Below are 15176 nucleotides of genomic sequence, written 5' to 3' on the forward strand. Positions count from 1 at the left end.
GAAGAACATGGGGGCTTTGGTGCCCACCCCCGTGATCCTCTTCAGCTCCTCCATCAGAAACCCTGCAGGGCCTGCATTATCACCTGAGGCAACAGAGTCCCAAAATACATTGCTGTGGCACTGTTGATCTTCTGAATGGCCTGGTTGAGACTGGACAGAGGAATCTGTCTCACGTAACTTGGAATACTTCTTGTCACCATGGCCAGACACCGCCCTGGAGGGAAGACTTTCTGACACCATGGCCTGACACAGCCCTGAGAGAAGACTGACACCATAGCCAGACACCGCCCTGGAGGGAAGACTTTGGGCCCTGGAGGAATGACAAAAAGAGAGCAGAGGTTTGACTAGTAAATAAATCTATTGGAATTGGTAATGGTGTAACTCTTTTTAGGATATGTTATTAATAAATCTATTCTACTTTCTTGTTGGCATTATTAGAGTTTACCTGTTCTTCCCTGTTGCTGTGTGGAGGATTGAAGGTATGTAGTGTGGCTGAACTACTGCTGTGGGGAGTTTCTTGCTCTGGGAAATGAGCTGTGAGATGAAAGACACAACCCATCATCAGAACCAGTCAGCACAGAAGGTAAAATCACATCTCTCTAAAAGCCCACTTGGTAGTACAGACACTGAAGCCCTTTCACCCCTATCTGTGCACAGGAAAGGCAGTTCCCACATCGTCTACTCCACACTGACTTCCACAAGTCTCCAGTGCACTCACCTTAAAAAGGTCCTGTGTGACAGAGCTTAGGTCCGGCATCTCGGGAGTGAATGGCTCGGGGTAATCCCCTCACCCGCAGGGTACCCAGGTTGAATGCCTGGGTGGAACCATCCGGCTCCAGGACTGAGGGGGCTTTACTGCCCCATGCTCTGCTCCCCACGGGCTCCACCACCACCCCTCTACAGTCAGGGAGAGAAGAGACAGCGAGGCAAAATAGATACTCAAACGTAACTATTACTATAAGTAAGCACTCAGGTGACTTTATAGCAGTTTCAGCTTACAAAGGGCAAAGAGTTGCCCAGAAAGGACTCTAGGCTTGGCATCTCTGGTGTAGATTTTTTCCACTGTACATCCAATGATCGAGATCTCTGGCACATTATATAACCAGGCTTGATTGGCACCTCTATTGGAGGTTGGAAGTTCCAAGTGATCTTGTTCTTCATCTGCCTGTGTGTGTCTCACCCTGCAACATGACAGTTACTCACTATATTTGAGTGCAATTTGTAGTTTTGTCTATGGTCCATGCCTCCATAAATACATAAACAGACATGTTGACAGACTGACAGTAATACACATCTTTCTGGTGCTAAGGAGCCTGTTGATGTACGGGATCTCAAATACTGGGACCTCAGTGTGGCTTGGGTCACTCTCTCCCTGCAGAAAAGGGGACGTGGACAGACTTTGATCTTCAGACCTGGGGTGAAATAAAATGTATTCACATGCTTATTACAAACGGACAAAAATGTCACATAAAAATGGTCCCAGGCAGTGTCAACATCGGGAATCAGACTTACTCTATCAATACTATGGTGCAGATCATGTAAGAACGCTTGCTCATCAAACTGTCTAAAATGTATTTTAAAAATATAACAGGGTTTGGCGTTGGTAATTTTTCTATTTCTAACACAAGCTTTTGCACAGCGATCACTCACATCATTACAGAATATCCCAGTCGATGTGTATTTGTGAGGGCTATTCGTTAGAATGGCCAATAGTGTTAATTTTTTAGGTGCTCTGGGATTCGGTCTTGTAGGAGCATTAATTAATTGTGCGAGAGTCACACAGTTCTGTAAAAGAGTCCGATACAGATGTAAGCATGGTTCAGTTCAAATCTCATAAAATAATGAATTCAGAGTCATTTAGCTTCTGTAGGACAGAGTTTAGTGCGTCTCCCGAAGCCGAGGGCGGTCTGTAGCATCCGACTACAGTGATGTGGTAGTCCATATATACAGTTGAAGTCGAAAGTTTACATACACTTAGGTTGGAGTCATTAAAACTCGTTTTTCAACCACTCCACAAATTTCTTGTTAACAAACTATAGTTTTGGCAAGTCGGTTAGGACATCTACTTTGCGCATGACAAGTCATTTTTCCAACAATTGTTTACAGACAGATTATTTCACTTATCATTCACTGTATCACAATTCCAGTGGGTCAGAAGTTTACATACACTAAGTTGACTGTGCCTTTAAACAGCTTGAAAAATTCCAGAAAATGATGTCATGGCTATAGAAGCTTCTGATAGGCTGATTGACATCATTTGAATCAATTGGAGGTGTACCTGTATATGTATTTCAAAGCCTACCTTCAAACTCAGTTCCTCTTTGCTTGACATTATGGGAAAATCAAAAGAAATCAACCAAGACCTCAGAAAAAAATTGGAGACCTCCACAAGTCTGGTTCATCCTTGGGAGCAATTTCCAAACGCCTAAAGGTACCACGTTCATCTGTACAAACAATAGTACGCAAGTATAAACACCATGGGACCACGCAGCCGTCATACCGCTCAGGAAGGAGATGCGTTCTGTCTCCTAGAGATGAACGTACTTTGGTGCGAAAAGTGCAAATCAGTCCCAGAACAACAGCAAAGGACCTTGTGAAGATGCTGGAGGAAACAGGTACAAAAGTATCTATATCCACAGTAAAATGAGTCCTATATCGACATAACCTTTTAGGCTGCTCAGCAAGGAAGAAGCCACTGCTTCTAAACCGCCATAAAAAAGCCAGACTACGGTTTGCAACTGCACATGGGGACAAAGATCGTACTTTTTGGAGAAATGTCCTCTGGTCTGATGAAACAAAAATAGAACTGTTTGGCTATAGTGACCATCGTTATTTTTGGAGGAAAAAGGGGGAGGCTTGCAAGCCGAAAAACACCATCCCAACTGTGAAGCACGGGGGTGGCAGCATCATGTTGTGGGGCTGCTTTGCTGCAGGAGGGACTGGTGCACTTCACAAAATAGATGGCATCATAAGGGCGGAAAATTATGTGGATATATTGAAGCAACATCTCAAGACATCAGTCAGGAAGTTAAAGCTTGGTCGCAAATGGGTCTTCCAAATGGACAATGACCCCAAGCATACTTCCAAAATTGTGGCAAAATGGCCTAAGGACAACAAAGTCAAGGTATTGGAGTGGCCATCACAAAGCCCTGACCTCAATCCTATAGAACAGTTGTGGGCAGAACTGAAAAAGCGTGTGCGAGCAAGGAGGTCTACAAACCTGACTCAGTTACACCAGCTCTGTCAGGAGGAATGGGCCAAAATTCACCCAACTTATTGTGGGAAGCTTGTGGAAGGCTACCTGAAACATTTGACCCAAGTTAAAACAATTTAAAGGCAATGCTACCAAAAACGAATTGAGTGTATGTAAACTTCTGACCCACTGGGAATGTGATGAAAGAAATAAAAGCTGAAATAAATCATTATCTCTACTATTATTCTGACATTTCACATTCTTAAAATAAAGTGTTGATCCTAACTGACCTAAGACAGGGAATTTGTACTAGGATTAAATGTCAGGAATTGTAAAAAAAATGGAGTTTAAATGTATTTGGTTAAGGTGTATGTAAACTTCCGACTTTAACTGTACGTTCACTTTAACCGCAAGCAATTCAAAATGTTTGGCTTTGGTCATCGAGAGAATTTCAGGTGTTAAACTTGGATTTGACAAATTGCGACCCCTCCTCCTCTACTCATCCGATCTAAAAATTGTGTACCCATCAATAGAAATCGAGTTATGACACAGATTTCCATAGCCAAGTTTCTGATAAAACCATTGTCTGCATTTGTCGTATTGGCCCATATTCTAAATCATGTCTATTTTTGGAAATAGACTTCTGACATTAACATGCAAGAGGCCAAAACCTGCTCTCTTTTTAAAATCCTAGGGAGCCGGTAGAGATTGCATGGTATATACCGGCCCAGGGTTTGGTCCCACACTACAAGAGATCAATAATAAAAGCATAACAATATATCTCAGTTGTCCAATGCGTGAGGACTTGGTGGAACCAGCACCATTGTCCATTTTTTGAGATTTGGAAGTATGCCATCAAGTGTAGGTCCACTTGTGTTTGAGAGTGGTGCAATTGCAGAGAGAGATCAAGTTCCTGGTGTTAGCAAATTGTTGGGCATAAGGCGAAGATAATTCACTCACCCATTGATCATTCAGTCTAATTAATCCAGGATGGCATTGAGTAAAGAGCAGGCACAGTAACAGATACATAATGCTGGTTTTTAGAGGTCTTTCAGCACAGGTGTACAACGATCAGTAGACGTTGTGTAGAACGACAGATTTTCCCACGGCACCATCCGGTTTTCCAATCTGGCAACCGCTTCTCCGTAGCAGGCCTTGCGAGCATACAAACGTTCCTGACTCGGCCCGCTCCAACTCCAAAAAAGTGTCGTCTACAGTTTACGAGAGGCCCGAGGCTTTCTCAATGCAGCCTTCTCAGTCAAAATTCTTTGTACAAGAAATTTTTGTAAGATAAAGATCTCAAAATAAGTTATATACAGCATCCACATTCACATCAAAAGTTTGCTTCTGTAAACAGGTTCAGGGTCATTATAACATAACTCTTAACTCTGATCTCAAGGATCAGACTGACTGATTGGCTGCCATCTTGGTGTTTTGGGCATGGCCAGGACCAGAGAGGCCGGAGGGAGGGTCATCATGGGCGTGGGGGCCTCAGCGCTGGAAAACACTGCTACAAATCAGTGTAAAGTTCTAATGTACCCTCTTCAGGTGGATCTCCGACAGGTCGAAGTTAAGAGAGCTGGGAGATGCGCATGGGGTCAATGGAGGGCGGAGGAGGTATCTTCAAAGGGGTCACTGAGGGGAGGTGTCCCTCCTTTCCTGCCTCTTGGTCCTCCTCTACTCCCTAGGTGTCATCCTCTTTCTCTGAAGCTTCTGCCTCCTGGCGGTTCGGCTCTGAGCGAGAAACAAAATCTCCAGATAAACCAGCGGCGTTCAGGAGGGGAACATTTTAGATATAAAGTTAACCAAATACTGAATAGTTTGGACTAAGTGAAGTGTTAAATAGATACTTTTTTACCTGTCTGTTTCTGTGTGTTCTTAGGTGCTTTGTAGACATATTTTTCATAGTGTCTCTGTATATCCTCTGTGGTCCTCTGGTTCAGCACCATACACATCTTTATGAAGCTCATCACCTCATTCTCCTTTTTTTTTTAAACCTTTAACTAGGCAAGTCAGTTAAGAACAAATTCAATGACGGCCTAGGAACAGTGCCAACTGCCTTGTTCAGGGGCAAAACAACACATTTTTACCTTGTCAGTTCGGGGATTCGACCAACGCTCTAACCACTAGGCTACCTGCCACTGCCTGTTGGCGCATCAGCTGCTCCTTCACCTGGCCCTGGGCATGCACAACAAGCCAGGTATGTAAATCATTCTCTAAATATGTATACCAATGAATCACATAGTTATTATTAACTACAAGCAGATCATCAGGTGCCACATTGAGGGTTACATTGAGGCCGCTGACCTCCGAGTGCAGCTCATGCAGAACTCGCACTGCACCCTCAGTGCTATGATCTTAAACAGTTTTACAGAACGTTACACAACAAAGTGACAATACGGTAGAGGTGGACTGACTCTTCTTCTGCCATACACCTATCAAAATGGTTCTGATCCTACATTTGGCCTCACCTCTAACCAGTGGAACATTCATATAAATTAACTTACATCTAGTTTCAAAGGTCTTTTGGCAGACCGCCTGCTTATCGGAGACCAATCTCGTCATTATATAGCTACTGTATTTTTGGTGGAAGTCTGTTTCATACATTCTTCGTCGTAGTTCTGGTGTGCCTGCTAAAGACCGGCAGTTTCTATCTTCACGGCTAGGTTTCGCAGCGGAAAAATTGCCTACGAGTCAATTTGTTAGCAGATGTGTTTCTAAATGTAGTATGGTTATCTTGAACTGCAATTTAAACAACTTTCGCTGGCTGTTTACATTCATACAAGTTGGCACAGGAATTTGGCGCCACTTCCGGAAGTAGTTTAAGTATTTACTATTCAGGACTTTCACCACCGAAGAAGAGAATGCATCTCGAGCTAAATGCAAAACTGCCACCTACCGGCTTCACGATTAAATACATTTAGTTACAGAATCAAATCAAATCAAAGTTTATTTGTCACGTGCGCCGAATACAACAGGTGTAGACATTACAGTGAAATGCTTAGTTACAGGCTCTAACCAACAGTGCAAAATTGTATTAGGTGAACAATAAGTAAAGAAATAAAAACAACAGTAAAAAGACAGTGAAAAATTAGAAATGAGCAAGATAATTTTTTAAGAGTTCTGTGGTGGACTGACAATATCATCATGAAGAAAAACTTTAAAGGCAAGAGTTCATAACACACTTCAATATGAACATTTGTAACATTCATGAAAAAATGTCTATCCATCTATTCATTTGCAATAAACTCACTTCCTTTACTTATAACCCTCTTTAGCATGAGGACGATTAATAGAGCTAGGAGGTGGAGGAACCTTATCAGATCGCTGATTATGCTGGAGAGTGTATAAATACTGAGGAAACAGTGAAGGTCACCACAGACCTGACGAATAAACATTCTGACTGGTGAGTAATGGTATACGCAAGTTTACATGTTAATCTGAATAGCATAAGTATTTACAGAAGATTATGGTTGGTAGATATTGGCTTTCTGTATTGACTACACTGGCGTATTGGCCTATAATGAGATCTATTTCTCTTGATTCCTCAGCACCAGAATCAGCCGGCTATTTCACACTTAACAGATATTTAGTAAATAAAACCATTTAGTTGTAGCGATGGCAATGTTTGGCAAGGTGCTGGAGCCGGTGGGCTACATGCAGACCATGAGGACCCTGGTGGAGGGCATCTGTACCTACCTGGGTGGCAGTGCCTCAGCTGAAGAGACAGACCTGGCCAGGAAGAACCTGGACTACATAGACCAGGAGCTGGCTGCTGCAGGGCCGGGCCTGCTGACCGACCAGGAGGTCCATCGGCTGGAGGATGATCTGGCCGTGGTCTATTACCAGCTGGGCGCGGTCGTCAGGGCCCAGTCTGAGTTCACCAAACGGGAGACAGAGGTGTTTCTCCAGTATGTTCAGGAGCACCGGCTGGAGAGGCAGCTGACGGCACTCCACAGCCGGCTGATGGGGGTGTCGATCCTGACAGACCAGCCGACCCTGCTGGAAGAGCTGGTCCAGAGCCGCAAGCCCAAACGCTGGGAGATGAGGGAGTTCTGTGTCAAGGTCAGTGGGGGTCAGGGAGTGGTCAGCCATCAACACACAATGCCCAACAGGCAACAGAGGTCATCATGTTACATTCTAAATTTCTCTAACAAATCACATTCTTTGGTTTACCAAAATTACCCATGAAGTTCAAAGAACAAAATTGCTTGCCTGGGCACCATGCCTTATCTGACTGTCAGACTAAAAAAGTTTGTAAATAGACATGAAGCTAATGCTTTTCTACACTCTTAGAAAAAAGGGTTCCAAAAGGGTTCTTCGGCTGTCCCCATAGGATAACCCTTTTTGGTTCAGGGTAGAACGCTTTTTTGGTTCCAGGTAGGACTATTTTGGGTTCCATGTGGAACCCTCTGTGTAAAGGGTTCAACATGGAACTGAAGAGTTCTACCTGGAACCAAAAAGTGTTATTTAAAGGGTTATCCTATGGGGACAGCCAAAGAACCCTTTTAGGTTCTAGATGGCACCTTTTTTTCTAAGAGTGTAGCCTACTTCCAGATCTGGCACTCAGCCAAATGATTTTACCCCTAAACATTTTACACTAAAATAGTCAAAGTTATTGGTTGTGTGTTTATTCAAAATAGATAGTGATAATTGTAATGCAGTTGCATATACAAAGTTCACCCCTATCTTTTCCAACACTTGGTACGTCACACTGAAAAATGTATTCCTCTGCTAGTGAGCAGAAAATGTATGTGGAGAGACAACCTTATTTCACCTTGCGAGAAATACAAACACATCTGTTATGTTAACCTTGGATAACTTATCAGTCACAAACATTGCAGCAAAATGTATGATGTATGAGACTGATTAAATACAAGCTATTTTGGGCACTGTGTGATCTTGAAGGATTGTCCCAGCCCCTGCTGTTGAAGCAGATTTTTTCAATCATATACATTATCGTGAATATTGATGAGTGAGAAAGTTAGACACAAAAATATCATATCCCCCCGCCCCCCAGTGTAACCTCCCCTTTTATTGTAATGGTGAAAGGTCTTGGGGGAATGATGTGTGCGTCTAACTTTCTCACTCAACATTAGTCACAAATTCATTCAGAATTATCTGTAATCATGGTAGCATCCACATTAATGTACAAGTGTTTAGAAACATTGTAATCTTCTTTACAATAAAAGTGACACAAAACATTATTTACCGTTAATTTCTATTGGGCACAAAATAATCTGAAACACAATCAAATCAAACTGCAAATGCGTCCAACAAATTGAGAGTCACAAGCTTGAAGTGGTCATTGCGGTCTCTGAATATGGGATCAAACACTTAAAGTAGTGAAAAGTTAATACACAAGTGAATTTGTCCCAATATCTTCGGTCCCCTAAAATGGGGTGGCTATGTACAAAAAGTGCTGTAATTTCTAAACGGTTTACCCGATATCGATAAAAATACCCTCAAATTAAAGCTGTCAGTCTGCACTTTAACCTCAGTCAGTGTATGATGTCAAATCCAAAGTGCTAGAGTAGAGAGCAACACAAATGTGTCTCTGTCCCAATACTTTTGGAGCTCACTGTGTATAACTCTTTGCTATGCCTCTCCAAATGCTGATTCTTCAAGATGCAGTCTGTTCAGCAAAGTAGACCACCAGTTATCTAAGGGGAGCAACACTACTATTATTTAATCTCCTGAACATGAGTCACATAGTCATAGCATAGAACTTGGGTTTTGTTATATCAGCCTCTCTTCCTTCCTCTTGCAGGTGAATTTTGTTCTAGGCACGGGTCTGCTGTGCCTCTTCACCCAGGCCTTCCTTACGGGCCGAGATCAGGCCCTGCTGATGAAGACCTGGTCTGAGCGCATGGGTGCCCTCTACAGGAAGATGAAGACCACTGGGGGTCGCTGTTCGGGCTACTTCCTACAGCAGGCGGAGGAGGACGTGCGTCAGCAGCTGCAGGAGGCCATGCAAAGCCGTTCAGCCCCCGAGGAGGCGGCAGCCGGCATCCTAAAGACACTGGAGAAGAACTACGACTGGCTGCGCTGGGCCGTCATGGTGCACCCTGCCATGGGGCCCTTGGAGGAGGATGGGGGGGAGGGCCGGGGGAACACACTACAGCCCAACCACTTCTTGTCCGTGTCATCTGAGGCACCATGCCCTCATGTGGTGGCCTGCTACCGTGACACGCCCACATCGCTGAACAAGAGCCACATCCACCAGCTGATCGTGGACCTGGAGTGGAAGATCCCCAACCCACCTCCAGAGGTGTACGCCGCCATCGAGGAGGACCCAGGGAAGGCCCGACGCTACCTGGCCTCTCGCATGCTGAAGAAGCTGCAGGAGGGGCTGGGCTCAGCGGTGGCCGTCCATGTGGTGCCGGGCAAGATGGAGATGAAGTGTAACTTCCCCCAAGCCTCCTACTACCTGTACGAGTACAAACATAGGCTGGCCTCAGGCACCTTGTGTGTGTTTGGATAAGAGAGAGGGGGCTGGCTAGTCATGCAGGCTTAGGTTCAGCTGCTGCATCTGCTGGGGCTGGGCACACAAGAATGAATTCACTACTTTAAAAAAACTCCAGATGTTCAGTCAACTGAAACTATGTTTCCCTTTTTATTTCAGCTGTTTCATAACCAAATAGACCTTGTTTTATGTAACTGACAGTTCTTCACAATAAACGATTAGAAAAACAAAACAACTATTTTAATCATTGCCTGTCCTGAAATACACTCTCAGTTAAAGCAACAATATTGTGTGGCATTTGGGATCCACCCAGATCTAGAGTATAACTATTAGTAATCCAGACTATGGGTTGTATGATGCACGGCTAAACATGTATATGTGGATTTGCTAAATTTGAACAAATAAATATTCATAAAATCTTTATACATAAAGTATAATACAATTTTAGACCAATCTACACAGTACCAAGTCTGAGCTACACTATACATAAGTGGTCACATAAATGGGCGCACTGCACTAGAGATGTATCACATCTTCCTTGTCCTGTTGTGCAAACTTTTCCATGTCCCTCCTTATGTCAGGGAAGCTCTGTAGAACCCTCTGGAAGCGGTCTGAGGACAGGGAGAAGAGCTGGCACGTGGTCAGAGCTCGCACCGTGGCCAAGCGCTTTCCTTTGGTCATGAGGCAGGTCTCTGTAAACCAGTAAGGCACAGAACACAATATGCATTTATTAAAATGCATATCAGATATGCCCACTGTTCCTTGTCATATCCTGCATAGTCCCAGGGATGTAATCAGCACAACCATATAGAACAGGAGAATAAGAATAACTTGTGTTGGGGGTTGGGTCTTTTTCAATTATGTAAGAAATGGATGAAGGATGAGGTTTGACTATCAGAATTTCAAGATTACCCAATCTCTTGTGTGATGGCCTGAATAGAATGATAGTCTGAACAAATGAATGACTGATGCTGAAATGAGCTACTCGAATGTGAGCCTGACCTCCAAAGTAGTCGCCGTCAGCCAGCTCCTGCGGGAAGGAGTCTGTTTCCACCAGGACCTGGCCGTGCTCGATGAAGAACATGCGGTCTCCGGGCGCGTTCTGGTGGAAGATGACATCATCCTCCTGGAAGACCTCGTGCTGAAACTGGAGGAGGACGGTGTTCAGGAAGTTGACATCTCGGTTCTGGAACATGGGTACGTTGTTCAGCAGGCTCGAACACATCACCGTCAGAATCTCCTGTATAACACACACACAAAGCTTTTCTTCAGATTGTTTCATAATAAAGTTGCACAACTAGACAGACAGATTCCACTATTAAACACAGCTGTAATAACCTAAGGAAATCACAGGTAAGTAGAATGTAGTTATGTACTTCATGTAGTTACGTACTTATACTTTCACAGAACAAAAATATAAACGCAACATGTATCAAGATTTTACTAAGTTACAGTTCATATAAGGTAATCAGTCAATTGAAATAAATAAATTAGGCCCTAATCAATGGATTTCAATGGGAATACAGATATGCATCAGTTGATCACAGATACCTTAAAAAAAGGTAGGGACGTGGTTCAGAAAACCAGTCCGTATCTGGTGTGACCACCATTTGCCTCATGCAGCGCGACACATATCTTTTGCATAGAGTTGATCATGCTGTTGATTGTGGCCTGTGGAATGCTGTCCTACTCCTCTTCAATGGCTGCGTGAAGTTTCTGGATAATGGTGGAAACTGGAACACACCGTGGTACGCGGCAATCTAGAGCATCTCAAACATGCTCAATGGTTGACATGTCTGGTGAGTATGCAGACCATGGAAGAACTGGGAAATGTTTTAGCTTCCAGGAATTGTGTACAGATCCTTGCGATATGGGGCTGTGCATTATCATGCTGAAACATGAAGTGATGGTGGCGGATGAATGGCATGACAATGGGCCTCAGGATGCATTCAAATTGCCATTGATAAAATGCAATTGTGTTCATTGTCCGTAGCTTATGCTTGCCCATACCATAACCCCACCACCACCATGGGGCACTCTATTCACAACATTGAGATGTAAACAAATCTGTGTACAAAATTTGAGAGAAATACGTTTTTGGTGCATATGGAACATTTCCGAGACTTTTATTTCAGCTCATGAAACATGGGACCAACACTTTACGTGTTGCGTTTATATTTTTGTTCAGTGTATATATTTTTTTTACATTTGTACATTATTATATAAGGACTGCCTAATGTAAAGTGGGACCTAAAGACACAGTCAATACAGAGAAGTTGTATAAAATAGAATAGAATATGACTGAAGTACCTCTCTCAAAGCTGAGGAGACTGAAATTAGAAAGTTCTTCTCGTCAAACCATCTCCCCCCATAGCGGGCCCCGTAGTACTTGTTGATGCGAAGCCGAAGGTCATTAGGAAGCTTCAAGAAAGTCATGTAGTCGTCTAGATGATTCATCTGTAGATTATCAGACATTATGGCCTTTGAATGACATGCCATTACAGTTAAAAGTGACATATCAATAGAGTTCCTTTCTTATGTGATCAAGTTTGAACCTGAGTCATCTGTGTTAGCTTTATGAGCTAAAGCACAGGCATTAAATCTCCATTACACTTAGAATACCTTGTTCTTGTAGGCCTTTGCTGCTTGGTCTACGTTGGTTATTATGGCAGCAGCGTTGGCCACCAGTACAGTGTACATTAGAGCCCCAGACAGCATACTGGTCATGACCACCCACAGCTCCACCTCATCTAGGGAGCAGAAAACCCAGTACACACAAATACAGTGTAATACTTGGCTATTAAACTCCACACACTCCAGTCTTGGAGTAGCATCAGTCTAATATATGAGTACGTATGAAAGACAATCTATTGTGAGAACAGAATATCATCAGATTATGAACAGTCCTTACTTGTTGGTGACTCTGTGGAGCCATAGGATATTTGAATCATATGAGAGAGAGCCCGAAACACTCCAAAGGAATACTTCTCACCAACCGTGGCATTCTGGAAAATACCACATTGTTTAGATAGGGTGAATTAACCCTTTCAATGCAGCTGAGACCTACATTTCAGTAGATGTGGGGCTTACCATCAGTTTCTCTCGTCTGACCCAGCAGTCTGATGGGAACTCCTCCAGCATCGGGACAAAGTACTGGATACAGCCGTTCCAGTGGCACAGCAGGAACATCATCATAAACAAAGACAGTATGCGGAAGAACAGCTGAACATACTCCAAGTTGGCATTTGAAACCTATCGAGAAAGAAACAAAGGAAAATTATTAAACATGATGCCACTAAAAATATTGCTTGGACTGCAAAGATAATCTAGATGTGTATGTGTATGCCAATCAAAAGCACTACCCCTGTACATGTTTGTATTGCTTCTTGGCCAAATGTATTTGTAGTACACGGTTTGACTTTGTGGGGATGTGCAGCATACATATCAGAACTTACCTTCTCAACTTCATTGAAGAAGCGGACAAGCCTGGAGACTCTGAGGAGCCTGACGAGGCTGATGATTCGGACAAACATGAGAATCCGGACCATTCTACTGGCTTTGGAACCTGAGGTGGAGGTGTCACTGTGGGATTGTAACTCCTGGGACAATAAAAATACACAAATACAAATACATATTTTAATTCCATGATCTTACATTAGACTGGAACTACTGTATAACAGCGTGATGCTGGAACAGTTGGAGTAATTTATCATTACCGCAATTAATAATATGTAGCCAATTGGGAATGCTGCAATCACATCTGGTATGAACCAACTCTTTAGGTAAATCACACTGATCTTTTTGATATCCAGGATAGCCACCTGTGGAATTGAATAACAGATAGTAGATGTTCAGGTGATTGATATTAATGATTGGCAGCATGCTTCAGACAAATTAATCATTCAACCATTCAACGGAAGCTAAATGTTTTGGGATTCTGGCCAAAATGAAAGGAGACAGTGATGCCATCCAGAATGTACGTCAGAAGCTATTAATAGAGAAGTGCATTAATATAAACTTGACAGGGTCGTCAATTGGCCAAACTTTCACATTAATATTTTAAACCAACTTGGCCTGAAACTGAAACAGCATAATGCACTAACTGGTTCTTGATCAGCCCCCTTATTTGCCCATTTCCTTTTTATCAAATAACAATGATCCACAGCCATGTTTCATTATGTTTCATCATCGGTGCACTCCTACTAAGCATCTTGGTCCTAAGTAAAGTTTGTGCCTGTTATTTTCTTGAGAGAATTTAAGATAAAAGGAAACCTAATCTATAAATAGTTATCTGTAAATTAATCTACTTCTCAGAATCTTTATCTTCCAAATTTGGAAAATTCCCTCTTGCAAATAACAGCTGCAGGCTTAGCACATGCGCCAGGGGTTCAGTTAATCTGGCCCCTTCTGTGTATTGAAACTAATACAGATAGGGCAAATTGGGATTGCATGCTCGTGGAAGGGGATTATAAAACTATCACAGATTGGGACTGGTCTGAAAATACAGTAAAGTCAGAGCCACGTTACCTCACTGTCCTCAGAGATGATACCCATTCGAAAATTCAGAGCCACATCCATCAGAAACAAAGTGTCTGAGAAGACATTGAAACCTTCCCAGCCCACTCCACTGTACCCGTCTAAGAAAGCTATCTCCATGGGGATCCCAATCAAGTTCAGGAATGTGATGGAAACCATACACATGATGTAGTAACTCCTACAAGACACAATAACAAAGGGTTTGCATATTAAAGACATGCAGACACGCAGTTCTTAGAAACACTGTTAGAAACACCCTTTAGTGTTTTCTTTGGCATATACCTAAGCTCTTTGCTGTCTTTGCAAACTTTGCTGTGTTGTGCTTTGACAGGCAAACAAAATGCCAAGACATACCCAAGGTCTAACTTGTTGTTCTAGGACAGACAAAATGCCAAGGCACCACAAACAGTAGTTAGAGAAGAATACCTTATGGGGCTGAATGGGTGGATGACCCAGACTCCACTCTGCAGCTGGCGTATACATTCCTTCTCCACAGCTATCTCGCTACCGTACACAGATAGAGATTGCCTGTTCAGCTGAGGCAGAAAGACACCTCTCCAACCACAGGTGCTGGCTGTGCGTCTGCCGACAGGGGCTTGGGAGTTCTCCATCCCAGAAGGAGCACACAGTTCCTCTGTTCAGCCGACCGCGCTGGCCATCCTTCCCTGGGCTGCTGAAGAGTCACGTCTAACTCTGTCTTTTTGGTCACAGGGTAATTTTCCATCACAGCTCCTGTGGCCGTGGCTTATTGAGGTGGTGTAGTGGGAGGAGAGTGGATGCCAGACCCCTCCCTCCCTCCCTCCATGGGAAACATATGTTTATATTGCCAAAGCAAGTGAAATAGATAAACAAAAGTTAAATATTTTTTTACAGTAAACATTACACTTACAAAAGTTCCAAAATAATACAGTTATTTCAAGTGTCATATTATGTCTATATGCAGTGTTGTAATGATGTACAAATAGTTAAAGTACAAAAAGG

The 15176-nt window shown here is 43.1% G+C and overlaps 2 protein-coding genes across 2 annotated transcripts; one reads left to right on the forward strand and one right to left on the reverse strand.

The window, feature by feature from the left end:
• Positions 1 to 6550: 6550 nt before the first annotated feature.
• LOC120063714 lies at positions 6551 to 9929 on the forward strand. The gene is made up of 3 exons (XM_039014009.1): positions 6551 to 6599; positions 6745 to 7258; positions 8964 to 9929. Exons 2-3 carry the CDS (start codon positions 6812 to 6814, stop codon positions 9675 to 9677), a joined length of 1161 nt encoding a protein of 386 aa, XP_038869937.1. The 5' UTR covers positions 6551 to 6599; positions 6745 to 6811; the 3' UTR covers positions 9678 to 9929.
• On the reverse strand, positions 9812 to 14964 carry LOC120063713 (potassium/sodium hyperpolarization-activated cyclic nucleotide-gated channel 1-like). The gene is made up of 10 exons (XM_039014008.1): positions 14622 to 14964; positions 14187 to 14373; positions 13376 to 13480; positions 13115 to 13258; positions 12750 to 12911; positions 12571 to 12664; positions 12282 to 12409; positions 11970 to 12116; positions 10662 to 10899; positions 9812 to 10351 (listed from the first exon to the last, which is right to left on the reverse strand). The coding sequence occupies exons 1-10, from the start codon at positions 14804 to 14806 to the stop codon at positions 10176 to 10178; spliced, it is 1566 nt and encodes a 521-aa protein (XP_038869936.1). The 5' UTR covers positions 14807 to 14964; the 3' UTR covers positions 9812 to 10175.
• Between the last annotated feature and the right edge of the window lie 212 nt (positions 14965 to 15176).

This window comes from Salvelinus namaycush, chromosome 19 (genome assembly GCF_016432855.1).
Source record: "Salvelinus namaycush isolate Seneca chromosome 19, SaNama_1.0, whole genome shotgun sequence".
Lineage (NCBI taxonomy): Eukaryota > Metazoa > Chordata > Actinopteri > Salmoniformes > Salmonidae > Salvelinus > Salvelinus namaycush.